The sequence below is a fragment of the Empidonax traillii genome, unplaced genomic scaffold, assembly GCF_003031625.1.
Source record: "Empidonax traillii isolate 1590-97213 ecotype Southwest subspecies unplaced genomic scaffold, ASM303162v1 scaffold746:size489142, whole genome shotgun sequence".
Taxonomy (NCBI): domain Eukaryota; kingdom Metazoa; phylum Chordata; class Aves; order Passeriformes; family Tyrannidae; genus Empidonax; species Empidonax traillii.
Genome location: NW_020955939.1, coordinates 238591 through 265448, shown reverse-complemented (window position 1 = coordinate 265448; position 26858 = coordinate 238591). Strand labels below are relative to the sequence as shown.

General features: G+C 54.4%; 1 protein-coding gene across 4 annotated transcripts; it reads left to right on the top strand.

Moving 5' to 3' along the window:
- The first annotated feature begins 761 nt into the window (after positions 1 to 761).
- On the top strand, positions 762 to 26858 carry DRP2 (dystrophin related protein 2). Of its 4 annotated transcripts, XM_027900705.1 has the most exons (24): positions 801 to 1236; positions 7649 to 7802; positions 11716 to 11849; positions 12660 to 12816; positions 13962 to 14082; positions 14561 to 14829; positions 15301 to 15447; positions 15951 to 16029; positions 17170 to 17230; positions 17583 to 17644; positions 17904 to 17978; positions 18696 to 18897; positions 19114 to 19199; positions 19894 to 20051; positions 20161 to 20327; positions 20619 to 20730; positions 21110 to 21246; positions 21510 to 21575; positions 22301 to 22366; positions 22647 to 22790; positions 23420 to 23657; positions 23783 to 23903; positions 24051 to 24137; positions 24892 to 26858. In XM_027900705.1, exons 2-24 carry the CDS (start codon positions 7695 to 7697, stop codon positions 24909 to 24911), a joined length of 2817 nt encoding a protein of 938 aa, XP_027756506.1. In that variant the 5' UTR covers positions 801 to 1236; positions 7649 to 7694; the 3' UTR covers positions 24912 to 26858. The 4 variants fall into 4 exon arrangements, with proteins under 4 accessions (XP_027756509.1, XP_027756506.1, XP_027756508.1 ...); XM_027900708.1 differs by lacking the exons at positions 801 to 1236; positions 7649 to 7802 and adding an exon at positions 762 to 783; XM_027900707.1 differs by lacking the exon at positions 7649 to 7802 and having other exon boundaries at positions 802 to 1236.

The window sequence follows — 26858 nt, the reverse complement described above, 5'->3', positions numbered from 1 at the left end:
TGGACAGTGTTTGTAAACAGCTCTGATATTTCTGTATAACATGAATGCATGAGGGGAAAATTAACAGCCTTCATCTGTCAACTCTAGGGGAAAAAGCACTAAGGCTCATTAAATGTGGCTCTGACAAGAATCAGGAAAATAGTGTTTCCCGAGTTTTAATTTTCTCATGGAGAGGCTGAGACAGCCTAGTGTTTAAAACACAAGGCTGGGATCAGATTGGAATCTTCTTTCTCAACAGGTAATTTAATTCTGTTTCTTCTCGAGTTATATGAGAATAACATCAGTCACAATTTGAGTAGCTTGAAATCCTCGGGTGGAATGCTTTGAAGATCTGTAAACTGTTCTTTATGGACCAAAATCCCAACTCTGTGTCTGCTTGTGTCCTCAGCCAATTTACCAGCTCAAGTCCTTCTGTTTCTTGTGAGCTGAGACAAGATACTCTGACATTTAAAAAATCTCCCCACCCGAGCTTGGAGAATTGGCTCTTTCTTTACTCATTTTTCTTTTCTAAGAAGAGTAGGAAGCATAAAATGAAGTGGTTATGCTATTTTATTTTTCTCCTTAACTTCGATTTCAAAATGGGCTATTTTGAAGTTATTAAATCTTATGCCAGATACCCAAATCGTGGTTAAGGGAGGAGGTGAATGTGTCTGGCATTTTCCAGCACACACAGGGCCGTATCCAACCTAAAATGAGAGCGGCCTGCCCTGCGAGGCGATGGGAGATGCCGGCAAGCAGCGGGCAGCGTGTCTGAGCCCAGCAGCCCGTGTCAGGTCTCCAGAGGTCAGACCACGGCGCTTTTCGTGTTCGCACATCTCCCCTCCTCCGTTTCCTTTCTCCCTCTCCATGTGTATTTTGTCTCCTCCTCCCGTGCGTGTCTGTCTTTGCATCCCCACTCCTCTCCCTCCCCTCCCTCCGGATCGATCTCTGGCCGAGATCTCCGAAGGGCCGGGCGCTCGGTTTGGGGATCGTCCTCGTTGTTCCTCCCGCGTTTCGCCGAGTCAAGGGTATCTCTTCGGAGGCTCGGGGAGATGCTGTTCCCGGGGATGTGATCGCATAGCAACACGGCAGCCGGGGCGGTGGAGGAGGAGAGGCAGGCGCGTGCGGCAGCGCTCAGCCTCAGCATGAATCCCTGTCACCGGGGCTCCTCTGCTGATTCACACAGACAGCCCCTCTCCCCGCTCCCGGAGCCCTCCGACCGCTGCCCCCGCGCCTCAGACCCGGTGGACTCGGAAGGTAGGCCACGACAAAAATTTGTTTCACGCTCAGATTCCAGGCTGGGCTGGGAAAGGGGGGAAATACGGGCAGATGGTTAACCTCAAAAATACGCTCCTTGGGCGGGCGTGCGAGCGCATCCCACCTCGGCAGCACTGCCCGCGCCTGTGCGGGAGAGGAAACTTGCAGAGAAGAAGAGAAGGGTGTCAGGGCGGGGGCAAGAGAGGTGGCCAAGACCATTTGCACAAGGGAGAGGCTGGGGACCAGTCAGGGATGCGGCTTCCCAGGGCAAACAATAGTAGGCGGCATCCCGGCATCCCGGCTCTGGTGCTCTGCACACTGAAGGCTGATTTACCCTGGCAGTGCTTCCGCCTGAGCTGGAGGACTGCTCCAGGCAGGGGGCATGGTGGCCTTCCAGCATCTTCTTGGGAGGGTTAGACAGCAGGACAAGGCAAGGACCCAAATATTTCTTGAGTAGTAGGCGAGGATCAGACTCCAGTGCCAGCTCTGCCTTTTTCATTCACTACCTTACACAGTCCAGCCTTGCTCCTTTATGTGTCCACCCTCCCCTCCCCCAGGTTCTCCCCAGTCCCTTTCACTCGTTGTTCCTCCTCCTCCCCTCTCAAGGTCTTCCCTTGCCACCACTGACCTTCCCTTTGATGCAGGCAGCCCTGACTGCAGAACCACCCGCAGGAAGCACCGGACCTTTCTTGCTCCCCAGGGCTCAGCACTCTGCCTCCCTCTCCGTGCCAGACAGGGGAGCCTGGGCTGTGGCTTGTCAAGACTTAGTGCCACAGATTATTACAGGTCCCCAGCCCAGCCTGTTCCCTTCAGCCTTCCCTCTGGCACAGCACCCCAGCTGTGGAGCTCCACTGGTGGAACTGCCAGCACTGTATTTGTGGGGTCTGGATGCTGAGATTGCCCATGTGCAGTGACAGGGGTGTGGGGCAATCACTCCCACACTTCTAAATGCCACGCTGTCTCTGGGAGAAACCAATGTTTGTCTGGATTTTGGGTTTTTGTGATGGGGGAAAAAAAAAAAAAGCCTCATCAAATTTTTGTCAGTCTGTTTTCCTTCTGCCCCAAATCCGAGGTCCTTCACACCTTCTTTCCTGCCACTGTCACCGACCTGTCTGGACCCCTGAGAGTTACTGTTTGATTATTCTCTGTAATGGCCTTTCCTATCTGACCACAGTACCCTTGTGGAGGAGTCTGTGTGAAGTCCCAACCATCAGGTTCAGTTGTGCCAGGAGGGTTTCTGTTTTCCTGGCATCCGTGTGTAGCTCCTGTGCCTGCCATGGCTCTGGTGCCATCTCACATCCTCCCCTGCCACTTCCCTGTGCTGGAAGGTGCCTTCTCTGCTGCTGGGGCAGTTGTCCAGGCAGGGCTCTGGAGATGGCACTCTGGAACAGGGACTGGACTGTAGCCATGCCATTCCAGACTATCTCATTTCTCAGCACCGTGTCTGGGAACGTGGGTGCCTGGAGAGCTGGGATGGGGAGGTGTTGGAGTGGGTGCTGTGATGTGATGCTGTGCTTTCAGGTCCTCTTTGTTAACTGAGGAAGCTGGGAGGAGGACCTTGTCTCTGCATTAATACCTGGGGGATATCAGTGCTGCTCCCCAAAATTGGCCAGGACTGTAACTGTGAGTGGGGCTGCTCAGGCTGGAGTGGCTCTTTGCAAAACTAAACAAAGTGAGATAGGGAAGGGATTAAATGAACAGGTTCGAACAGAAGCCCTGAGTTCTGGAGACGTATGGTGAATTTCTGAATATAAACACGTTTTGAGAAATATATTCAAGGCTTCCACTTTAGCCTGCATGCCCATAATAAAAGCATAAAAAAGGAATTTTAAGTCTCATGAAGCAAGACATACTGACCACAAAATATTCAGTCTTAAAACCCCCTCAGTTTTTATGGCTGGTGCAATCTTCTTTCAGTCATTAGGCAAGTTCTTGTCCTCTTCCCATCCCTTTTGGGAGGTTGCTCCTTCCCCTTTTCCTGCTCCCTTTGTCTGTCAGGTCAGACAACAATTTTTTTCGCCAGTAGAGCAGGGCTGTGGGCTCATAGCCGGGTCCTCTGGGTGCTTGAGTCATTATCCTTTAATAAAAGGAGGAGAAGAAACGGGTAGAATTCCTAGGAAAAGTGAGCTTTGGAGAGAGCAACTTAAAACCCAGCTGGGACTCTGAAATGATGTGTGAAAGAAATTCAGATTTCAGCCTTCCTAAATAAATTCCCATAAGTTATTTTTAAGCAGAGAGAGGGGTAGTCAGTTCTGCACGGCCGTGCTGTGGGCATACACCCACGCTCACCTGGTTAGGTGGAGGCATCATCCTCACAGTTTCCCAGTGCAAAAGGAACTGGTGAAATTTTTCAGCTTGAGATTTTGTGTGAACGTGCACGTTCTGTTGCTTGGGAAGATGGAGAGTGAGTGAGCCAGCAGAGGAGATGCTGCTTCTTTATTAAGATGTGTGGCACCTGTTTATGCCTTGAATAAAAATAACATTTTGGCTATGAGTTCAAAGGCTAAGTTTTCATTTAAGAAAGCAGCTCATTAAACGGCAGAGTCCCCACTTCACCCACCCTCACTGATTAAGACATCTTCTGTGCCACTCTCTACCAAAGACAGCAAAGATTTTATGTTACTTTTTAAGGACAGGTAATTAATTCAAGGACCCTTCATTCTAATTAATAAAGGGGACCTGGTCCTTTGGCATCTGGAATTTTCAGCCCTTGGATGATGGGGTTGAAAATGCCTGGCTATGTGAAAGACAGCTGGTAGTCCTTTTCCCCTTTCGTTGTACACAGGAGCACAAAAGAACCATGAGAGTGTTGGGATGACTTTTTTTAGGGAGTGTATTTGGGTGTCTATTCCTGGTTTGTAAAGAGATGGAGATTAAGGACCCACGCTCTAAGAGGAAGTTGAGTTGTTTGTACTTTGGTCCCAGTGGGAGAAAGATTTCTCTTCCTTCTCTCTCACCAAACCCTGACCGGTGGGGCTTTGGGAAGCAGGTCCTCTGGCCCTTGATCTCAGGCTTAAACTATTTACTTACATGTGCAGAAAAACAACTTTTGCTGAAACGGGATGTGCTATTAAGCAGTCGAGGGAGTCCTGCTGTCTGACAGCCTGGGAATGCTCCCTTTGTTGGCATCTGCATGGGAGCTGAACTCTGAAATATCCACAAGCCTCCCACCTTTCCCCTGAAAGGACACTGAGCATGCTGAGCTGAAATGTTATTACTTCCCTTGTACAGTAAGTTAAACAACAAAATCATTAACATTTCCAGCAGCAGGGAACATGTTTGTATTTCCATTCCCCTCGTGGGATACAGGCTGAGCTGCCTTGCCTCGAAATTTTCCCGTATTTTTTTTTCCTTATGGGCCAAGATCTGAAGGGGAAAGTTTCAGCCTGGAAAGAATGTTTTGGAGGAAATTAGCAATTCAAAGCATGAGCCTTGTGATCAAGAGACCTCTTGACTTGTATCCTGTATTTGCTGCTGTTATGTGAGGTAGAGAGCCAGAAATTCAACCTCTGACATTAGACTCTACCTTCTGTGTCAGGTCCCTAATCCTGGGGTTACCTTCAGCTGCAGGTGAATCCCCCTGACGTTTGGCAGGGTTTGGATATGGGTTTGTATCAGGAGGATTTTAAACAAATGCAGCAAAATTGCAGAATTAGACTGTGCATCACAGGCACTGGTGGCAGGCTGTCAATTATTATTTTGGTTTTAATACACCCTAATGCCCAAGAATTCAACTGTTGAAATGCAATGTTGGGATTTTGGGCTTTCTTACTTTTCAACCAAGGGACCATGCTCTCAGCTAGGCTAAATGGTGGTGGCTTGGTTACTAAAATGTTTGGAAGCCCTAACACAGCACTTTGAGACATCTAATGCTTTGTTTCTTAAGGTGTGCTGGGAGCAGAGACAAGTGTTGGGTGCTTTTCATGTGGGTGGATGCAAAAGAGTATCATGTAATGAGGCTCTACCTGATCCTTCTGAGGACCAATCTGACCACCTTTGGGCCTGGAGCGGGATCTCCAGCGAGGATCAGGTGAGACACACCGGTGGAAAAGGTTTCACTCCTTGCCCTCTCTGCTGTGTGAGTGCAGTGTCCAAGTGCCTGCCCCGTGGGGACTCTAAAACTGCTTCTTGCAGCGTCCTCCTCTGGAAATTCTCACCTGCTTCTGCTCACCTGGGCCTTGATGTTCATTCTTCTCGCACAGAAATGTGTCCAGGAGACCAACCTCGCTTTATAACTGACCACATTGTTCCCTGAGTCCTCTGAAGGAGGATTTCCAACTCCTTCTCAAGTAGAGGCTTGCACTAGGCTACAACAGGACGATAGTTTTAGCTGTCAACGCCTAAATCTGTTTCGATTGATGTCCCTTGGCTGTCGTGTGCTGGGTCTCCAGTACCAAAGCAGAGTGCAGAGGGTGAAAGGGGGTGAGGGGGAGGCCAAGTGGGTCACAGATGTGGCTCTTGACAGACACAGGCACCAGCAGCGGGCACTGAGCCAGGAAGCACCCACAGAATATCCGCTCCACATGCTGCAGAGCCCAGGCACAGCGCTGTACTGGAGCTCCAGAGCAGGAGTGCAAGATTGGAAGCTATTTTGTGTCTTGACAGAAAAGCAGAGCAGATCCAAGAGCATTTCTGCTCTCCTGGTTCCTGTAATAGCAGGGAATTTGGCAAGGGGTTGTATGAAGCTGGTGGTTTGCTTGCAGACGTGCCTCTCCATCTGGTTGTCTCTCTCTCCCACTGGACGTCCTCCTCTGTCCTGGCTGCTGTGCAGCTCAGATAGTTCCACATTATTGTGGGTTTTTCTCCACCTCTGGGCTTTGTCTTTACCCTTGCAGAGAGGCAAAGAGCAGCTGAGGCATTGCCATCAGACCTGCAGTGGTGTTTCTGTGTCAGCAAGGCATAGCACAGGACACGATGAGGTGGGTGCTCAGCTCAAGTCTTGTTCTGTGACTGCTGTCTTGGACCAGCTTTAGTTCCCTTGTGCCCTGGCTCTGTGTCCCAATGTCCTGTTGTCCCTAAAGGAGTTCCAACTTCATTGCACTGGGTCACAGAAGAGCTGATGCCTCAGGATGGCAGCTGCAATGAGATGACACAGAACCTCAGTGGCACAAGCCATGGGTATCCCAGTCGTGGGGAAGAGCTCAAAGGCATTCCTGTGTCGGGTTTTGAGGCAAAATAACTTTTCATGCCCTAAAAATTGTATCTCTGCTATACTGACTGTCATCCAGAGGCCATTTAGAGGAACAGAGCCCTTACAGCACTGGAGGAACAGGGTGTGGTGTTACCTGCTGCCAGAAATCATCCACTATGCCCTGGGAGCTGAATGAGGTGGATTTGCCCCAAGAGGCTGTGGGGCTTTGAAGACCCTGGGTTTTGTAACTATTAGTGTGTCCTCATAATCCCCTGCCTGGAGGAGGAAAGGAGCAGGGTGAGGGTGTTGGGATGCACAGCCTGTAGCGTTTACTGGTGCAAATGGGCGGGAGGGAGAGAGGACAAGACCTTGGATTGCCGGCATGTTGGAGAGCTCAGCACAAGCTGTTCTGCTGGAAAGGGAGAGAATTATGGCTGTTAAAAACTGCTAAGAGATTAAAAAAAAAAAAACAAAAAAACATAACAGGATAATCTGTTCTTTTAATGTGTGTAATGGAGGGGGGAGAGGCAGTGAAAGCTCAGGCAGGGGAGTGAGGGATGTGAAAGTGTGAGAGATGGGCAATGTGTGCCAGGGCTGGAGGGCTTTCTTCTCACCTGTCTGTCCAGTGGGATTGCTGCCAGTGCAGGATGTGCTGCCTGCTCCTGCCCTGCAAGGCCAAGCAGGAATATTCTCAGCTGTCCAACTGAGTTGGGTGTGAAGGAGCCAACAACCTTCTTCCTTCAGTGTTGTTCTGTCTGTGCCTGGAAGCCGCCTCACCTCTGCTTGGACATGAGGTCTGGCTGCTGGGGCAGGGAATTGTTACCTTCTAGAAGTAGGAAAGCAATTTTCTGTTATGGGGATATGTTTAGTAAACATAATTTGTTGTCCTGGATTAAAAACCATAGCACTGTACCACCCACTAGGGAGAAAATTAACTCTATCCCAACCAAAACCAGAACAGAGGTAATAACAGTGAGATCCTCTCTTGCACCTTTTTTGAAACCATAGACATCTTGTGTAGTTCAAGAAACCCAACCCTTTTTAAAAACACATAATAGTCTGTGGGGTTTACTAACAGAGCATCAATACAGCAAACTGCATAACCAGGTGCACAAAGAAGAGTTGGACATTTAGATGAAACGATATTGCAGCATTAGGAGAAATATTTTAAATAGAAAATTGGTCCCTTTTAGTCTCCAGCTGCCATGAGGGCAGCTGGGAGGGGGCTCAGCTCCGCGAGGAGGTACAAGCTGACCCAGGCGCTCTAACGCTGCTTTCCAGGTGCTCGTGCCCAGAGTCGTCTCCACCCCCATGAACACCGGTTCTGATGCAGCCCCTGGTGATGCAGGAATGGCTCTATGTCCTCCCCCGATGTCCTGAGTGGCACTCCCCAGCCCAGGAGCAGCACAGCAGCACTGCCCCCCCGCTGTCTCAGGTAAGAGCTGACTCTGAGAGCCTTTCCCGCAGCAGAAAGTCGGTGTGGAGCAAACCAGGGCCTCTGCTGCTGGTGGCAGGGAAAGCTGCCAGCTCCAGCCTCCCGTGGGCTTGCACTTGGTGGGAGTGTGAGCTCTCCTTGAGCTTTCCAGCTGAGAAGGGCTTCCCAAAGGAGAGGAAGAGGGACAACCTGCAGAGCTGGATTTCAAGCTTCTTCCAAAATAAAGAGAGAGAGGCTACTGTTAACAGCTCTTACGTATTGGGTTGGGTTTCTTTCTTGGAAATTTGGAAGAATGTCAGCTTTGGCTGGAAATGCAGATTTCCAACCTTCCTGGTTGCAGAGAAGAGGCTGGAAATGAGCCCTTGGTGAGTGCTGCAAGGTGGAGGAGGAATCTGACCTCTTTCCAGTCTAGTTATCTTGAGGAGCAGAGAGTGTGCTCCCACTGTTGGTCTCTCTCCTCCTTCCCCAAGGTCTCTGAGCTGACAGACCAGGCTCCTCACGGGAGGGAAGGAGGGTCTCTGGGGACCCCTGGGTAAATGGCAGGAGTGTAGAACAGAAAGGTGTGCTGGCAACTGTCTGCAGAGCTGCCTGTGCTCTGCACACTGAGCTGTCGTGAGCTGGTTTAGCACCTTCAGAGTGTGGAAATGCTGCCTCAGCTCTGCCAGAGCACAGCTCCCACTTCACCTGTAGCTGTTGGCCCCAGGGTACCACTCAGCTGACTGGAGATTGATGGACAGTGCCAGAGTTTCCCTTGGCTGCCGCCACTGTTCTTCCCAGGGCAAATGAGGTCCCAGCTTTTGCCTTTTCCTTTTTCATCGTGCTTCAAACCTGGGAAGTGAAGGCTGATGCTGAGGCTCCTCCCTGCTGTTGTGGCCATCAGCCTGGCCCCATCCTGCCCCTGAGAGCCTGGATCTGAGGGAGGAAGGCAGAGCTGTCTCTGGAGAGGCTCCAGGATGCAATAATGAGGCAGTGGGGCAGCCTCTTGGTAGCTGAGTCAGGATTTATTGGCTCCAGGGTGACTGTTGTGGTGCTGCTGCCCAGCCAGTGCACAGGTGGTTAATAAACATCAAATGAAGCCCCCTCCCCTGTCTGGGAGCTGGTCTTGCATCTGAGAGGTGGTGAGAAGAGAGAGGAGGCTGCTGTGCTGGTCCCAGAGAGAGGGACAGCAGCAGTCAGATGTGCAGGCAGGGAAGGAGGGGAAGAGAGGGATAGATACAGGGAGCTTTTCTTTCCCTCCTGGTAGGTGGAAGAGAGCATGGAAACAATTCTGGGCAGCAGGACTGTGGGGGACATAGGAAGCCAGCCCAGAGCCTTCTGGCAAAAAGAAACTATTTGCACCCAGTCCAGACTGGCAGGAACATCTGTGCTGGCACCCAGCACTGTGCTGGGGCATGTAGGGGGGGCATCTTTGTCCTGGGGCCTGTGGGGGACAAGGAAGGCATCTTTAGTTCTCTGGGATTAGGTTAGAAGAAGAAGGTGACTCTTCTGGATAACTGAAGCTTGCTGGGACCATTTCCCGGATAAATCTCTTTCCTGGCAAACACCCCTGCATGCTCTGCATGTGCTCCAGCATGTGAGGGTAAATTCTCTGCTGGTCAGCCCATCCCAGCCCATGCCCTTTGCCATGCCCTTGCAGAGATTGTTGTTGTTCCCCAGTGCCAGCATCAGTGACTCTGCACACACCTAATTTCCCACAGGGGGTTGCCCTATAGTGGGCAGATCTCTGCCCCCTTTGTGCTTCAGGGGCAGCCACGAGGTTCAGGCAGGTTGGAGGCAGCTGGAATGCCACTGGACAAAGCTGGGATTGAGGCTGGCTGTGAGGCACTGCCGCCCCCCTGCACATTCCTGGGGGGTCAGTGCTCGGGGCATCCCGCTCTGCTGGGCATCCAGTGCTTCCCTGCTGCCCTCCTGGGTGCTGCCTGTGGCACCAGGAGGGCTGGGGGGCAATGCTGGTTCCTCTGGAGAAGCTGAGGGGCCCTGCAGCGGATCTGTGGCTGAGCACAGGTAGATGCATTTGCCCGAGCCTGCGTGAGTGTTCTGGGCCCGAAAATAGAGCTCTTCAGGGGTGGAGGGGGAGTGTGAGCCCAGCCTGCTGCTGCTGCTGCTGGACTCTGGGGAAGGGGTGCTTAGGGGATGCTCAGAGGGCAAGCACTGCCTTGTGCTTTGTCCTAGGGGAACAGATGTTCAGCACCTGCGCTGCGCTTGGTCACTGCCATGGGCTTGTCTACCGGGCTTGGTCTGTGAGTCAAAGGCTTGGTGGGTTTTTAATTTCCTGAACAAGGCTGGAAGGACTCTGTGGTCTGCACAGCTGTGCTGCAGTTGCACTCGCACCCAGGTAGAGCTGCTCCCCTCCTTTGGCATCCCCTGGGATAGAGGGGAGGGCTTGAGCATTCCCTGGCAGTGCTGTGGGACTGACCTACTTCAGTGCTTTGAAAACCTGCACATGCAGAGTATTGATTTTTCTATGTGCAAGCAGCAGTTTTAGCTTGAGTGGATTATTATTCATGGCCCCAAGAATCCTGTGAACTCTGTGGGTGACGGTTTTCTCTGTTTTCTTGGTGCTCCTGGAGTGGCAGGATGGGGAGGCTGAGAACAGCCTGTTAGATGTTTTTAGATGAATCAAACTTAGCACCAGTCTTGGCAATCATTTGATTTTTCTCTGAGAACTGGTGTGGAGGGGGTATTTTTAGCTGTGCAGCCAAATTCCTCGTCTGGTGATTTTCTCCTGCCTGTTGTTTTCCTCGGCTTGGCTGGATCTCTCCTCTCGACACCTCCACGAGCCCTTGGACAGGACAGCTGACAAGCATCTCCACATTCCCCTTGGAAGAGCTGCTGCTTTTCCCCAGAGGCAGCTGCCCTTGTCTGGCAGAGGGGTGCCTGTTGTATGCTCTGTTTAGAGAGCACTAACACGATTAATTATGGCTGATTAACCACCTGGGGCTAATTATCACAAACGAACTCTGATATCAAAGCGGCATTCCATCGAAACGCTGCCGTTTCTCCGATGGAACACATCGCTGCCTCACTTGTGGAAGCGTGTCCATGTGTTTTTGCACAGGACGTGTGTTTTTTGGAGAAAACCTTCACTCACTGAGTCCTTAGTGAGGTGTTTCTAGTCCTGCTGGTGTGTGTTATCACCAGCAAGTGCAACTGTGTGTTCTCTGCCACCCCGAGCGGGGGCACGATGCAGCGCTGAAGGCTTGGGAGAGGATTTGTTGTCCAGAGATCAGCAGCCCGTGTTCCCAGCTGAGTGGTGCAGTGCAAAGTGTGCTTCCTTCGAGTTGGCTGGATTAGGATTTGCTGTCACCTTCTCCGTGGCCTTTTGGAGCACCCTTCCCACCGCTGCTCCCTCTGGAGAGGGGCGGAGGAGAAGCAGCACCTGTGGAGGAGAAACGGCTTCCCAGATTTGCTGTGCAGGCAGGGAATATCCTTAGGCTTCTGTAGAGGAGCAGGTGGCAACTGCCAGGATTGGGGATGGTATGAAGGAGGTTGGCAGATCCCCTTGCTCCATAGAAACAGAAGGACCCTTCTCCTCTCGAGGCACAGAAGGCCTGTATGGCATGGAAAAAAAATCATCATTAGCCCTGCAGGGACTGTGACACATAAGGACCAGCCCTGGTTTAACAGCTAGCAGTGAGCTAAGATCATTGCTGGATAACTGAGGAGAGCAGGAGATGTGCCCTTCCTTCCACCTTTGCTCTCAGTTCTGCTGGAGTTGGCACTGCACCCTTCCTCCAGGCACAACCATGAGCTTCCTGGGAGCTGCTGAGAGACCACTCAGGCAGCAGGGCAACCCCTTTGTGAGCTGAAAAACCAGTCAGGGGCAGGACAGAGTGGGATAGGTGTCCCCAGGGGAGTGCCCAAAGCCCCAGGCAGTGATCTCTGGATGCAGAGTGGTTGTGTTTCTGCCCAGGTTGAAGCCTCGCAGGATGGTGCAGGACCTTCGTGTGTAACCCCCCGGGCTCCAAGCGGTGCTGCCGGGCCCCAGGCCCCTCTGGAGATGAATCTTTGCTGGAACGAGATAAAAAAAAAATCCCACAGCCTTCGGTAAGAACCCCTGCCTGGAGCAAGCCTGGCCCTCCAGCCCTGCCTGCTGCTCGTGCTTGTCAGGAGCCTTTGGAATTTTTTTCCTTGATGAGCCACGTGAATTCACAGTGACCTTGGCTCAGTTCTCCCTCTTGTCCACAGACTTCTGAATATTGTTCCTTATGCTGGAAAGCATCCCCTCTGTTTCCACCCATCCCATCCTCCCCTCCCTCCCCTCCTTCACTTCTCCTTGCTTTCTGCTGCTGCCCCCTCTAGCCCCTGCCATCTCTGCAGCTGGTCTCTCATTGCCCCACGGCTTTGCCTCCACACACTCTGTGCTTGTCCCTTTGCAGGCAGCCCTTTCCACTTCCACTGAGGGGAGCATGCCTTCCAGACTGTCAGAGGTTGCAGCTCCACAGCCAGCATGACAGAGAGCTTAACTGGGGCGTGTTAATTGTGTCCTGCCTTAATCCAAGGCTTCTGGAAGCTGCCCAGACATGTAAATGCCAACCCAAGCCCCCCATGCTAGCCAGAGCACAGTTCTGACCCACAGGCAAGCACAGAGTGACTCTGTCCTCTGCTCTGGGCTCCAGGGTGAAGAACAGCTTCAGGGTTTCCTCTCCCCAGTGCCTCCATCCTTCACCCCACCTGGCAGTGTAACATCTGTGCTGGCTGAGGGTCATGCACAGCCCACGCTAAGGTGTGCTGACACCCACTGGTGGGGTCCTGGGGGTCCCCACCCCACCATGGTGCTGTGCCTCCCCTCCCCAGGGAACCTGCTCCTCTCCCATCTGCCTGACTGCCAGCTCACTGTCCTTGCTCTCCTGCCAGGGCTCGGCTGGAGGCCTTTTCTGACCACAGTGGGAAGCTGCAGGTGCCTCTCCAGGAGATCATAGACTGGCTGGGGCAGAAGGATGAGGAGCTCTCAGCACAGCTGCCCCTGCGGGGCGATGTCCTCCTGGTGCAGCAGGAGAAGGAGACACACGCGGTACGTCCCCCTTTCACCTCCCCTGCCGCTGTTCTCTGCTGGGGTGAGCTGAGGGTGGGACCCCTGCCTGTTTTCACTGCCCATGCCCACAGCCTGGGAGTGCACCAGTGCTGGGCTGACTTCATCTCTGCTCCTCGTGGAAGGGCAGAGCCCGTAGCAAATCCCCCTGGTATGTGACAGGCACAGCCTGTCTGGTTTTAGACACAGAACCTGCATTACAGCCTCAAGTGACCCGCAGGTGCTGCAGCTGGTAGTGGGCCCTCTCAGTTGTAGTTTTGCCTCCTTATGTCCTTCCTCTGCACTGGAGGGAATTGCCTCTCAATGGCCTCTGGTTTTGGGATCCTGGGGCTTGAGAAAGCTGGTTGGTCTAAGGGCAACCTGGTGGTTGGGACATGAGTGGTTCCTGCAGTAACACATTTCCATCATGCCTGAAACTGGGGTAAACCCAGGCAGATGAGAGTTTCCTGCTCCCATGATCAGAGAATTTACTTCTCTCTGCCAGTGGCTGTTGAGTTATAGTTGTTTTTATCTTGAAAACAAAAATAAACTGTTTACTGTTGCTATCCCTCATCCTTGCTGGAGCCTCTTCCCTGGTGCTCAAACAGCCCATCCAGCACACAGTGCTGGTGTGGGAGCTGCAGTTGGAGGGGACGAGAGGACATCCAAACCCAGCGTGCCTCTGAAGCCTTCCCTGGCAGATGTGCTGCTCTGGGGCATCCTGCTGTTCCTCTCCTTGCTCCTGCAGCAGCTGGACCTGTTGCTGAACAGCTGCTGGAAGGACTGTTTGCATGGCCATGCTCTCACTGCCTGAGTGAGGAGCATCTCCAGCAGTGCCTGTGAAAGCACCACAAATACAGCAGTTCCTCTCGTGCAGCCCTGGCTCAGCACACAGTTCTGTGCTGGCTGTTCTGCCTCCCCACTCCAGCAAAGCTGCTGGTCAAACCTCTGCAGGGGCCACCTTCTGGCAGGGGGTCATTCATTCCCTGAACTGGAAAGAAGATTTTCCTTAATGTTAACTTCTCTCTGTGTCTCCAGTGAGATTTGGGCTCTGGGGTGAATAAATAACTGCTGCATTTGGCAAGGGGGCAGCAGGGCACAGTTTTCTGTCTCAACCTGCTGTCTCATCTCTGTGCTCTGCTCTCCAGGCGTTCATGGAAGAAGTGAAGTCTCGGGGACCATACATTTACTCTGTCCTGGAGTCAGCACAGGCTTTCCTTTCCCAGCATCCCTTTGAGGAATTAGAGGAACCAACCTTGGAAAGCAAAGGTCTGTGGAGCTCCCCCTTCCTCGTTCTCTCAGAGCACAGCTCCTCCTGGGCTGGCATGGAAAGAGTGGAGTGCAGGTGGTTGGCACAAAGAGGCACAAATCAGTGCTCTGCCTCACACCACCGTGCCCCAGGATATTCCCAGGCTTTTGGCCCAAGGTCTGACTGGCACAGGGCACTGTCCCTGGTGCTGACAGAAGCACCTGGTACAGCATCAGATGTGCTTTGGGGCAGGGTTTTAAAGGGCAGCAGGGCTTCTGCCTGTGAGGACAGGCAGGGAGCAATGGGCACGAGTCTTTGGGCAGGCTGGATGCCTGGGGGAGCTGGTGCAGAGGTGATACCGTTATGATTTATTTTCCCTCTCTCTTTCCAGTTTTCCCTAGATGTTTTTAATCTCCCATTTCCATGTCCTCTTTCTGCTCTCCTCTGGGCTGGGCTCTCACTTTTGCTCTCTGTTCCCCCTCTGCTTTGCCCTCACAGATGTCTCTCCCCGGCACCGGATCCAGAACATCAGCCGCTTCGTGTGGAAACAGGCCAACGTGGCCAGCGAGCTGTGGGAGAAGCTCACGGCCCGCTGTGTGGACCAGCACCGCCACATCGAGCGGACACTGGAGCAGCTGATCGAGATCAAAGGGGCCATGGAGGAGCTCAGCACCACCCTGGACCAGGCTGAGAGCGTGCGTGAAACCTGGGAACCCATCGGGGACCTCTTCATTGACTCCCTGCCGGAGCACATCCAGTCAACCAAGGTACTTCTGGCTCTGAGTAAGCCCCAGAGGTGATGAAATTCTGCTCCCCAGGAGGACAGTGGGACTGTCTGGACTGCTCAGTCCCCATGCAGCCTCGTTACCTGGGATCTCAGGGGCCCAGTCCTCCCTCCCACAGCCCCCTCGCTTTGCGAGGGTGGCTTTGTTCCACAGTGTCCTGTGCTGAGTGCCTTGTCATGGCCTTACACAGGTACAGTGGCTCAGCACAGCTGATTCATTGTCCCCATCCCGCTTCTCAGGAGATTTGAGTAATCTGCAGCCTGGTTGTTTCGGTCTGTGGTTTTTTTTCCCTGGGTAAGGTACCCTGTGGGAGGGTTTCTCAGCAGTGGCTTGGCAGCCATAAGCCCACACTGAGCCTGTAGCAGAGGAATCAGATCCAAGTTGTGACCACTTGCCTGCTTCTTTTCCTTCTTCCCCTGCTCTGTGCCTGTTTCCCTGGCCGTGGGACTCCAGCTGTTCAAAGAGGAGCTCTCCTCCATGAAGGATGGGGTGAAAGTGGTCAATGATCTTGCACACCAGCTTGCCATCTCCGATGTCCACCTGTGCATGGAGAGTTCCCGTACCCTGGAGCAGATCAACACTCGCTGGAAACAGCTGCAGGTGGGACCAAACACTGCAAATAAACCATGGGCAGCAGGATGGTGGGGAAGGGCTGCCACTGCTGAGCTTCAAGGATGATAAAGTAAGGCTTGGCATAGCAGGGATGTTACAGCTGGTGTTCCTAGGGGATGAGAGACCACTTCAGTGTGAGGAAAGTGGCTGGTAAATCTGTAGAGGTCTCGATCAGGAAAAGGCAATGGGAGGAACAAAGAATGCTGTCTGAGGAGAATCGGGGTCTGATGGGTGGAGGGAGTTGGGAAGTGTCAGTACCAGCTGTGGCTGCTTGGATGTCTGTGAAAGGATGGATACAGGTGATGTGTACATGAACGTGGAGAAGTGCCCTGTGCTGCCTCAGCCTGGGGGAGGAGGTGTAGAGGGCTCAGCAGATTGGGGGATGTAAAACCAGAGTAGGAGAGGAAGGAAGAGGACCTGTGTGCTTCCTGAATGGATCTTCAGGAGGTGCCTGATGGATTACCACTGAACCATTCTGTCCAATTCTCCAGGCCTCCATAAACGAACGCCTGAAGCAGCTCCAGGATGCCCACCGGGACTTCGGACCAGGCTCCCAGCACTTCCTCTCCTGTACGTGAGTGGCTCCTCCCGCCCCTGCCCAGAGCTGTGGGCTGTGGCACAGCAGAATGGGGTGCAAAGCCCTGGTGCTGAGCCCAGAGCCGCACACACGGCTGGAAAAGGGCCCAGGGCACTGCCTGGTGCACAGGAAGCAAAGCAGGAGGCATCTCCCAGCGTTAGCACCGTGCTGCCTCACCCGCTGGGATCGAGGGCCTGACGTGGGCACAGAGCTGTGACACTCACAGCAACACCTCCCAGGTGACACTGGGGCTGTGTCAGCCCTGGATACCGGGTGGCCAAGACAACAGATGGTAGGAAAAGGCAGTCCCCCATATCCCGTGTTAGTCATCTGGAGGCTAAAAATGTGCACGTTAAGGAGGTTTTCATTCATGTGGCGAGGCAGAGAGATGCTGCTTCTACAGAGCAGAGCTGCTGGCTGACAGCTCTCAGACCTGCCAAGGATGGGCAGCAGGTTGTGCTCCAGAGCCTGTCCTTGGAAAGGCTGAGCCCTGCAGGGTCTCCAGATGTCGGTGGGATTTGCTGGCCTGTGTTTCTCTGCAGACCACGTACTCCCATCTGAAAGAAGGAATGACTTTTCCCGTTGCTGGAATCGATAAGCTACCTGTGAAAAGGGAAAATAGAACTTAGGGTCATAAAAGGGCTTCCATCCTCTAGATAACGAACACAGGGTGGGAGGTAACTGTTATGGGATGTGTCCTTATCTTCCCAAGATACTGCAGCTGACAAATAGAGCAGAAGTAATGGAAACAACTGATGCCTGAGGCTGGCCATAACAAGTAGTGCTGCGTGTGTGCACCCAAATCCCACCTGCTATGAGCTCTGCCCACTGGTGACCACAGTGTTGCCTCAGGCATGGTCAAAAGCATCGGGAAGTGTCTGTTCCTGAATTATGAGCTCAGCCAGAGAGAGAGCCCCTGTCTCAAGATGCAAGATGCCTCTAACAAGACCAGCAGTCTTGTGTCTCTTATGGGCAGCATCCCCTTGCCTGCACCAACACCCCCAGCTGGTGATTTGGGAAGGCAGAGCCTCTTCAGAGGCACCCACCTGCTGGCACAGTCCTGCTGGGCTGGCATCAGAAACAGCTTAGAGGAGTGTTTGGTGTTGATCTGACACGTGCCTCTCTCCTTACAGCCTCTGTCCAGGTCCCCTGGGAACGAGCCATTTCCCCCAACAAAGTGCCATACTACATCAAGTGAGTGTGCTCCCAGCCACAGCCTTCTCTGACCTGGTGGCAACAAGAATTGGGGACCAGTTAGGGGTGGGGGGCAGTGAGAAGACTGGTCTGAGCACTGGCAGCCTGGCAGAACCTGGCTTTCCCTCCCTGCAGAGGTTCCCAGATGAGGGGGAACACTGTCTGGAAAGGGAGGGAACTGGCAGCAAGGGAAGGCATCCTTCTGTGGGCATCTTCCATGCTGCTGTGGCTGGGGAATGTGCTCAGAGGGATGCAACAGCCCCAGTTTCCACTCCCAGCATCAGCCAGGTCCTTTTTGCAATCTCTCATGGCAGCTGCTTGATTGTCAGCTTGACTCTTGCTTTCCTTCCAGCCACCAGGCCCAGACGACGTGCTGGGACCACCCAAAGATGACAGAGTTGTACCAGACGCTGGGTAAGGAGGCTGGCACTCAACCACTCCAGCAGCATCCACCTTCTTGCAGCATGGGGTGCATGTGAGATCCCCCCCAGGCTGCCCTCCCACCTCTGGCACGGGGTCCCCCAAAGCACAGTGACACCTTACCAGACTCTGCTCCTCATCCTCCTGCATGTAATCTGCTTCTGCTGGTGGGGCTGCAACTGCTGCTTCCTGCCCTGGAGATAAGGGTGTTGTTGCACCGTGGTTTCATTCTCCTTTTCCTGTGCTGTTGCAGCGGATTTGAACAACATCAAGTTCTCGGCGTATCGCACGGCCATGAAACTGCGGCGGGTGCAAAAGGCCCTTCGATGTGAGTGTGGGAAGGGCTTCCCTCCTGCTGCCTCTCCTTCTGTGGAGGCATTAGACTAATACAAGCTTTTACCAGCACATCAAAGGCGGGAGACACCAGGGGGCAGGGAGCTGAGGCAAGAAACCAGCAAGAGCAGCCCGTGGTTAGAAAGACGAGCAAATCCACCAGTCTGTGTCAGTGCCTTTCTTTACAGGCTTAGGGTGGAAGTACGTCAAGGGCAGGTGTTGGTCAAAGGGATTTGAAAACAGAGTGGTCCGGCTCAGATTTACAAATCTGTCAGATCAGGCAGGGGCTCACCAACTAGCTCAGATTAAGCACAGAAAAGTCATGGATGTACCAGAGAGCAGAAACCACTCACAATGGCGGGGGCAGAGAGGGTTTCACTGCTTAAAGAGGAGGAAGGGAGCCAATAAATTCGAAATCTGCACTGTTGGTAAAAGCTGGAGGGTTAGTAGCCAGGTGAATATCATGCCCTAGGAGTTCAACACGATGCCTGGCTCTCCCAGAGGGAGCTGCTCCTCAGAAACTGCTGAGGAGTTTCCAGGGGAGTTGGCAAGCAGGAGAGAAATTCTAGGAGCTGTGCCCATCCTGACAGCATCTCTCCCCCTGCTGTGGGACTCACACTGGCCCAGGTCAGGGCAGGGCTGCACCTCTCCCCTCTTGGTTCTCACCTCTCCCATTTTCCCCTCTTTCCCTCTGCCCATGCTTTCTGTGCAGTGGACATGGTGACCCTGGCCACGGCCTTGGAAATCTTCAACGAGCACGACCTGCAGCCCAGCGACCGGGCGATGGACGTGGTGGAGGTGATCCACTGCCTGACCGCCCTCTACGAGCGGCTGGAGGAGGAGCGGGGCATCCTGGTGAACGTGCCCCTGTGTGTGGACATGAGCCTCAACTGGCTGCTGAACGTCTTCGACAGGTACCGCTCCCCCAGTGCCCTCCTGAGCTGTGGGGCTGCCTCGCTTGGAAGGAGCGCTCAGTGCTGCTGCTCCAGCTGCCAAAAACGCTCTGGCTGCCAGTGAGGGGGCTACCTGGCATGTGCCTGCCCTGCTGAACCCCCTGACAAAAAAAAAAAACAAAACCAAAACCCAACCTCCAAAACATTTTCAAACCTGTGCAATATCTCTCCTTGCAGCGGCCGCAGCGGGAAGATGAGGGCTCTCTCCTTCAAGACAGGCATTGCGTGTCTGTGCGGGACAGAGGTCAAGGAGAAGTTTCAGTGTGAGTCTTTTGTCTGCCTTCCCCAGAAACTGCTGTGGAGTAACCTGGGAAACCAGAAGTGCTTCTGTTTCCTGGTTTAGACCTTCTTTGCCCAGGAAGAGCAAAGAAACAGTGACTAAGCTGCTTGCATCACCACCTCTCCCTCCCTCCCTGGGCCTACGCCACCGAAATGAGGAGGCTTTTTTGCAGACTGACTGGTGCTGCAGTGTTCTTGCTTGCATGGCCCTGTAAGGAAGGGAGCAGAAAAGGCACACAGGCAAAAGTTATCCAGTGCTTCCCAGAAGGGGGAAAAAACCTATGGGTGCATGTCTGGGAAATAGGTTTCAGACAAATTAAAGGGAGCTGCTCTCCTTGCTGCATTTTAACCCTGGTACTCTGCCATGGAATATTGTGGAGGGAGTAGCATAGGAAGCACCAAGGGATTAAATAAGGGGGTTGGGCCAGTAGAAGACAGGCCAGCTGTGGTTGTTAAAGAAATGATGTATGTAATCTCTGTCCCAAGAAGTCTCCAAACTCCTGGTCACTGAGAGCTGGAAGGATAAGGGTAAAGGTCATTTACTCTTGCTTGAGCTGTCTGCTGGAGATGGTCAGTGGGGCCCCTGGTGTGACCCACACACCGCTCCCCGTGCCTGCCTCCTGCCCGGGGTGTGGGATCGGCCGGGTGTCAGCGAGGCCGTGTCTCTCCTGCCCGCAGATCTCTTCAGCCAGGTGGCCAACGCCGGGGGGCTGTGTGACCAGCGGCACCTCGGTGTGCTGCTGCACGAGGCCATCCAGGTGCCACGCCAGCTCGGGGAGGTGGCGGCGTTCGGGGGCAGCAACGTGGAGCCCAGCATCCGCAGCTGCTTCCGCTTCGTGAGTACAGAGCCACGGCCACGCCAGCCCCTCACGGAGCTGCCGGGGGACCTGCGCTCCCCATGGCGGGGTCCCAGCCCTGAGCAGCCCCTTCCTCTCCCTTCCCCAGAGCAACGGGAAACCTGCCATCGAGGCGTCCCAGTTCCTGGAGTGGGCCAACCTGGAGCCGCAGTCCATGGTGTGGCTGGCGGTGCTGCACCGCGTCACCATGGCCGAGCAGGTGAAGCACCAGACCAAGTGCTCCGTCTGCCGCCAGTGCCCCATCAAGGGCTTCAGGTAGGGGGGTGATCTGGGACCTGGGCCCCTCAAGGGGAGGGCATGGTGTCCTGCAGGAGCGACCAGGGCTGGGGGAACCGAGAGCTCTGCAGTGTTTTGGGCAGGGCAGGCCAGGGGCCGGCTAAGGGGAAAGAGCAGGATGCTCTTCTAGGACTTCAGCACCGTGGGTCACTGAGGTGTGACAGCAACACAGCCCACATCTGTGCCCTTTGGCTGATCTCTTCTTGGGCTTCAAACTTTCCTGCTTTTACTGACTTCCAGTGCCTCCCTATGGCCTTTTGACCCCTCCAGGTATCGCAGCCTGAAGCAGTTCAATGTGGATATCTGCCAGACTTGCTTCCTCACGGGCAGAGCCAGCAAGGGCAACAAGCTGCACTACCCCATCATGGAGTACTACACCCCGGTATGGAGCTGGGCTGGGCTGGCTGGCTGGCTCAGAGCAGGTCTTGCATTAGTGGCAGCAGCCTCGTGATGTTTAGGATGGTGCAGCGCCAGAAGTGGATCCCTTGTATAGTTCTGTATCCCTCTGTATGCTGGGAGCTCTCTGTGCCCCTGTTATTCTGGGGCTCACAGTGAGAGGGACGCACAGCACCAACAAATGCCCAGCTTGGCTCTTGCCAGACCCCATGTCAGGCTGACAGAGCTTCCTTCCATGTACCCTTAGTGCCTCTTCCTCCATGGGGCTGGTCTCCAGCTTAAGGGGACTTCTTTCTTCTGGGAGCTGACCTGTGCTGCCCTGCTTTTCATTGAGCAGCACCTCTGTAATGTTTGTGTCTCTGCAGACCACGTCCAGTGAGAACATGAGAGACTTTGCCACAACGCTGAAGAACAAGTTTCGGTCCAAGCAGTACTTCAGCAAGCACCCACAGAGGGGTTACCTGCCTGTCCAGTCTGTACTCGAGGCTGATTTCTCTGAGACGTGAGTTGGCTGCACCCTGGGTAGGGTCTTTTGACCCATCCTGACACTTGGGCTCCCTGGATGGAAGGAGCATCTCGGCTGTGAGACAGAGTTCCCATGGGCGGGCTGGAGGGGGCACTTGCTCCCCACGTGATACAGTACCTGGTTCTTGGAAGAACAGAGATGTCAGTCTCCCTCTCCAGCCTGTCCCTGGCTCTTCTCAGCCCAGCTGAGATCAGGGCAGCCTCTCCAAAGCCTTGCTGAGCAGTGTGCATCTCTTGCAGACCAGCCTCCTCCCCGATGCTGCCACACGCCGACACACACTCCCGGATCGAGCACTTTGCCAGCAGGTACCACCACTGGGCACTGCTGTCACACCAGGGCAATGCAGCACGACTTCCATGGGTGTGGAAGGGTTTTGGGGCAGATGCATGGTGAGCTCTTGCTGCTTGCAGCCCCTTCCACCCTTCCCAGCACGCTGCACCCCAGGCAGGGCCAGGCAAACCTGCCTGGGACACGGCTGATGCCATGTAAATTGGCAGCAAAGACTATACCCCTGACAGGAGGTGTCTTAGTGATGCAGCAGCCTCCATGGACTGTCCTGTTCTTCCCAGCTTGAGCTGCTGGTTGGATTCTCAGCAGGCAGATCCCTTGATGTCTGTGTGCTCACCAGTGCTGATTGCAAGCTTCCCATTGCTGCTGCCCTGTGGTTTGTAGTGCCTCTGCCCTCTCCATGGGGACCCCAGGAGTACAAGGAGTCTGTGCTTGTAGCTCAGGCCCCAGGCTGGATCTGGAATGCTTTCACCCCTTTCTTGTGCTTATGAGAGGGGAGGCTGAGCTGCTTGCACAGCAGCAGCCCTTTATTCTGGAGACTGTCACCAGAGCAGCAGTGCATTTTTGTTTTCCAAAAAGAAAAAACTCTGTAGAGCTTGTGAAGAGGGGCAGACTGGTGCAGGCCAGCTGGGAGACCCTGCCAGAAAGGGGTCTTGCAGGGGCTGAAATGATAAGCAGGGTGCACTGAGCAGACATTCAGGGTGTCTCTGACCTTATCTCAACCTTTTCCTCCTTCCTCTAGGCTCGCAGAGATGGAAAGCCAGAACTGTTCCTTCTTCAATGATAGCCTGTCCCCTGATGACAGCCTGTGAGTTCTGCCTTTCCCTTCTCACCTCCTGATGAGTTAGAGCTCCGTGCTTAGCCAGGGCACAGAAATGCTTTGCTTCCCAGCCCCTTTGAGTGAGAGGCTCTTGGGCACCCCCAGCTAGCCAGGGATGCTGAGCCACTTCTGAGCTCTAGGCCTGGAGCAGCCAGAATGAGCTCCCCCACGTGAAACCACCTCCCTCCAGGCTGTCCTTCCCCGAGGGCACACAAATCCCACCAGACTGATGTTTCTCACTAAGCTGTTTCTCCACCTGCTGCAACAGGGATGAGGACCAGTATCTGCTGCGCCATTCCAGCCCCATCACTGACAGAGAGCCTGGGGGCAGCCAGCAGGTTCCAGGAAGCCTCAACATGGATGACAAGGGAGAGCTGGAGCGAATCCTGGCCCACCTAGAGGATGAAAACAGGTAGAGGCACGGGCAACTCTGAAAGTGAGGTTTATAACCTAAGGGGAGGAAGGGAGTGGAGAAGCCTGGTGAAGCTCAGAGTGGAGCAAGGGAATAGCTGCTGGATCTGTAGGCGGGGATTGGAGATGTTGAGTGGGCTGGTTTGGAGGGTGTCCAGGCTAACACAGAGGAGCACTCAGTGAGGGTGTGCACTACAAGGAAAGGAGATAACTCTGTTTCCCAAAATGTTCCTTCCCACATCCCCAGAAGCTGTTCCCCTCCTGAACTGCAAACTGGCTGAGTTTAGCTCAGGGCACTCTGCATTTCATGTCCCTGAGCCCCCTTGTGAACAGTGGTGGTGCTGCTCTGGACCACATGAGGTGATGGTCTAGGTGGAGCAGATCAGCTCAGGAGGAGGTGATGCTTTCCCTGCCCTTGTTTTCAGCCTCTTGGGAAGCATTTACATATCTGTTTGTGAACCCCCCCAAATGGGGTAGAGCTGCCCTGCAGAGGAGCATCCTGATCTTCAAGCTTCACAAGCAGCAAAGCTTTGTCCCCGAGGGGTGGGCCATCCCCAGTGTGCAGCTGCCGGGTGTTTCCATCAGTCCCTGGGAACAAACACGGTGATGCTGACATGGACTGCCTTGCAGGATCCTCCAGGGAGAGCTGAGACGTTTGAAGTGGCAGCACGATGAGGCAGTGGAGTCTCCAACCTTGGCTACAGGCTCCCCTGAATCAGTGCAAGACCCCCACAACGACGAGCTCCTGGCGGAGGCGCGAATCCTCCGGCAGCACAAGAGCCGCCTGGAGACCCGCATGCAGATCCTGGAGGACCACAACAAGCAGCTGGAGTCCCAGCTGCACAGGCTGAGGGAGCTGCTACTGCAGGTGTGCTCAGAGCAAGGGTCTGGGACCTTTTGCCATATCAGAGCTGTGACAGTGGCTGAAAGGGGATGGTCAGATTGGAGGAAGAAAAGGGCAGGGGATTATAAAAGCCCCCTTTCTTGCTCCAGCCCCAGGCAGAGTCAGATGGCAATGGCTCAGCAGCATCTTCCTCGGCTTCATCTCCACATCAGTCTGAAGGCAGCCAGGCAAAGGAGAAAGAGCACAACACCCCTGACACCGAAGCTGCAGGTGAGGATTGGGTTTGGGCTGAGCTCCTGACCCTGATCCCTTGGTCCGACGCTGCAGGACGCTGCCTGTGCCCTGCCAGAGTGCTGGCAGTGAGGTGGATGTCCAGAGAGCCTGCTTTACACCCTCCTACCCTCCTTTCCACTGCAGATGAGGTGGAAGCCAAAACCCAGGAGGTCAGCATGTGCCTGGAAGACATAATGGAGAAGCTGCGGAGCGCCTTCCCCAGCTCTCGAGGTACTTGAGTGAAAATCCTCCTCTCTCGCTTCTTGCTGCTCCCTCAGATGAGGTTTTACCCACAGAGCCCTGCCCCGATCCCAGCTTCCCTGCGACAGCTGATGACCCCCAGTGCTCACAGCCAAGAGCTCTGCTGCTGCAGTGCTGCTGGGACTGGGAGGAGAGAGGAGGAGGAGGAGGTTTCACACCTGCAAGGAGAGGCCATCAGAGCTGCCAAGAGTATGGACCAGATAGATCCCCCCAGATGAGATGCAAGGCAGCCTCCTGCCCTGCTCAAATCCCTGCACCCACCGTGAAGATGGACAGACCTGCCAGCGCCCAGCCTGTAGTGACCACTTGGAGCCACCTCCGGGCTCCCTCCCTCTCCAGACCCCTCTACAGGAGAGGTTGAGGCCCCAGTTACCTGGTGAGATGGAAGCAATGGTGCCACCTCTCCTGACTGCTCATGGACAGCTCTTCCCAGCAGGGATGGAGACTGGGGGATGCGTGTGTGGAAGGCATTCCACTCACCCAGCAAGTTTGGGTGTTGGTCGTTCTGCTCTTTCCCTCTGTGCTCCAGTCCAGGAGCAGCACTTGGTCTTCCACCTGGGGGACCCAGCTTGGTGCCAGCACTAACACGAGGTGGTGGTCTGCCCCTGTAGACTCTTGCCCACTTCCTACCATCCCTGAGTAGGATCCTGCTGGCTCTGCAGCAGCCCCCTTTAAGCAGGTGGCTCTGGGTCCTATTTTCCTGACCTGTCTATTTCTCTTTCAGGTATGACCTCCCTTATCTAACACCTCCTGTGAGCCAGAGGCTTTCCCTAACCAGCTACCTGGCTGCTTTCCTCCCCCTCCTCTCCCTGCCATGCTCCCTGTGCTGCAGCAGGCCTCGCACAGACTCCCTCCGAGCAGGTTGTGCAGGATGCTTGCCAGCTCCAGAAGATCTCAGGGGAACATAGGCCACGCAGGAGTGGGACTGTGGGCTTCCCAAGAGGCTGGCTTGGTCACTCGGCCACGGTGTCCAAGCCTGGGTGGAATGGTCTGGAAGAAAGAACTGAAGCCATGAAAACTGCCTGTCTCCCCTGGCACGCAGGGGGTGCTGCCTTTGCCTGCAGCCCTGGGGGGGGATGCAGAGCTCAGTCTCCCACTCTTCATTTTGGTTCAGAAGCCTCGAGGTTTATGGGCACCAAAACGCTCCTGGAGCCCCCCCACCCAGTTTTTAAAATAACTCTTTATAACAGCATCCAGCTGCCAGCCTTATGGTTCAAGCTCTGCCACCCAAGGCTCTGCAGCCAGCCAGGCACGTACCACCTGGAGAGAGTCTGTGAGGTCTGTGGAGTAGGGATGAGTCCATGTTAGAGCTTCAGCCCAGCTAGTAGCCTTATACTGAGAGGGTCTTTATAACAGAGCCTTATCGTTTAATGTGCATATATTTCTATATATTATATATATATTCTGTACTTAAACACTCTCATGGACTCACTCCATTAAATTCTAATACTGTAAGTGTAGCTGCCCTTCACTTTCAGACCAGCCCAACTCCTGCTCCCCCAGGAACCAGCACCTTCCCTGTTGCTGGTGCTGCAGGAGGGCTGCTGTGAGAGGAGCTGGACCAGCAACAGGTTCTCCAGCCCACCTGCTTTCCTGGGGTTCTGTGCCCTTGCCATGGCACAGAGAGCCCGTCCTGCACAGACCCAGCTCCATCCTTGGGGAGCCTCAGCTCCTGCAGGAAGGGGTTTCTCCGGCCGTGCTCCAGCCCTGGGGTTGTTCTGATGCAGGTGCACAGCAGGACAGGTAGGGCACCTCCTTTCTGCCCCCAGGGAGCAGCTACCTGGCTGCTGCCCCTGCCTTTGAGCTGAGCTGGGGGGCTGAAAGCCCTAGCTGGAAGCAGGTGAGTCCTGTGGGGCAGTGGAGGGGGGCTGCTGTGCAGGCTGGCAGGGCAGCTGGGGTGTCGGGGTGGTTCCTGGTCCCAAAGGCTCCCTCAGACTGGCTGTCTCAGGCTGTGTTATGTCGAGAAAGAGGCAGAGTCAGGTGCTGTGGGGTAACCCAGAATGGGGGCTGAGGTGGTTCCAGTGCTCTGGTGCCAGGACAGAGACAGGGCTGTTGTTGCTGGCTGGGATGGGATGCAGAGGTGAAATGTTTTCAGGGATGCTGGGACCAGGGCAGTGTGCTCAGGCCCAGGGCTGTGCAGTTGGCATGCTGGCAGAGACGAGAACCAGGGGTGAAGTGGTGTGAGCCTTTATGCCCAGGTGCTCAGTGTTGTGTACAGTGTCTGCTGGCAGCAGTGTGGGTTGCTGTCCTCGCTGTCCCCTCTCACAGAGTGGCAGGGGGGCAGTAGCAGTGGTGTCGGTGTTAGGCTGGCTTTGTGTTAGGCTGTGTGTCAGGCTGCTGCTGACAGGGACCACAGGCCAGCCCTGGAGTGCTGGCTGGACCCCTCTGTTTTCCCAGTGGCAGGATGGGAGCAGTGTGGGGAGGAGAGAGATTTGGCCTGAAGATGAGGTGAGAAGTGTCCAGCCTGGGGGGAGCTGGAGAAGAAAAAGGGGCCAGAGCTGCTGGTCCCAGTGCCAGGTGTGGGGAGCAGGGGTGACCAGGTTGGGCACTCGGGCTGTGTCTGGGAGCCGGGATGTGGGAGGGGAGCAGGCTGGCTAATGCTCTGGTAACCATGTACTGTGGTGCTGCTGTCCTCACTGCTTTGTGCCATCTCTGCTCTGGAAAGAGAATAAATTTGTATTTATACTGAGA

Coding starts and splice junctions, on each gene's coding strand:
- DRP2 (XM_027900705.1), top strand. CDS start 7,695: ATGCAGCCCCTGGTGATGCAGGAATGGCTCTATGTCCTCCCCCGATGT. Junction 17,231..17,582: donor AAAGTGCCATACTACATCAA/GTGAGTGTGCTC, acceptor CTTTCCTTCCAG/CCACCAGGCCCAGACGACGT. Junction 20,052..20,160: donor TCCGCAGCTGCTTCCGCTTC/GTGAGTACAGAG, acceptor TCCCTTCCCCAG/AGCAACGGGAAACCTGCCAT.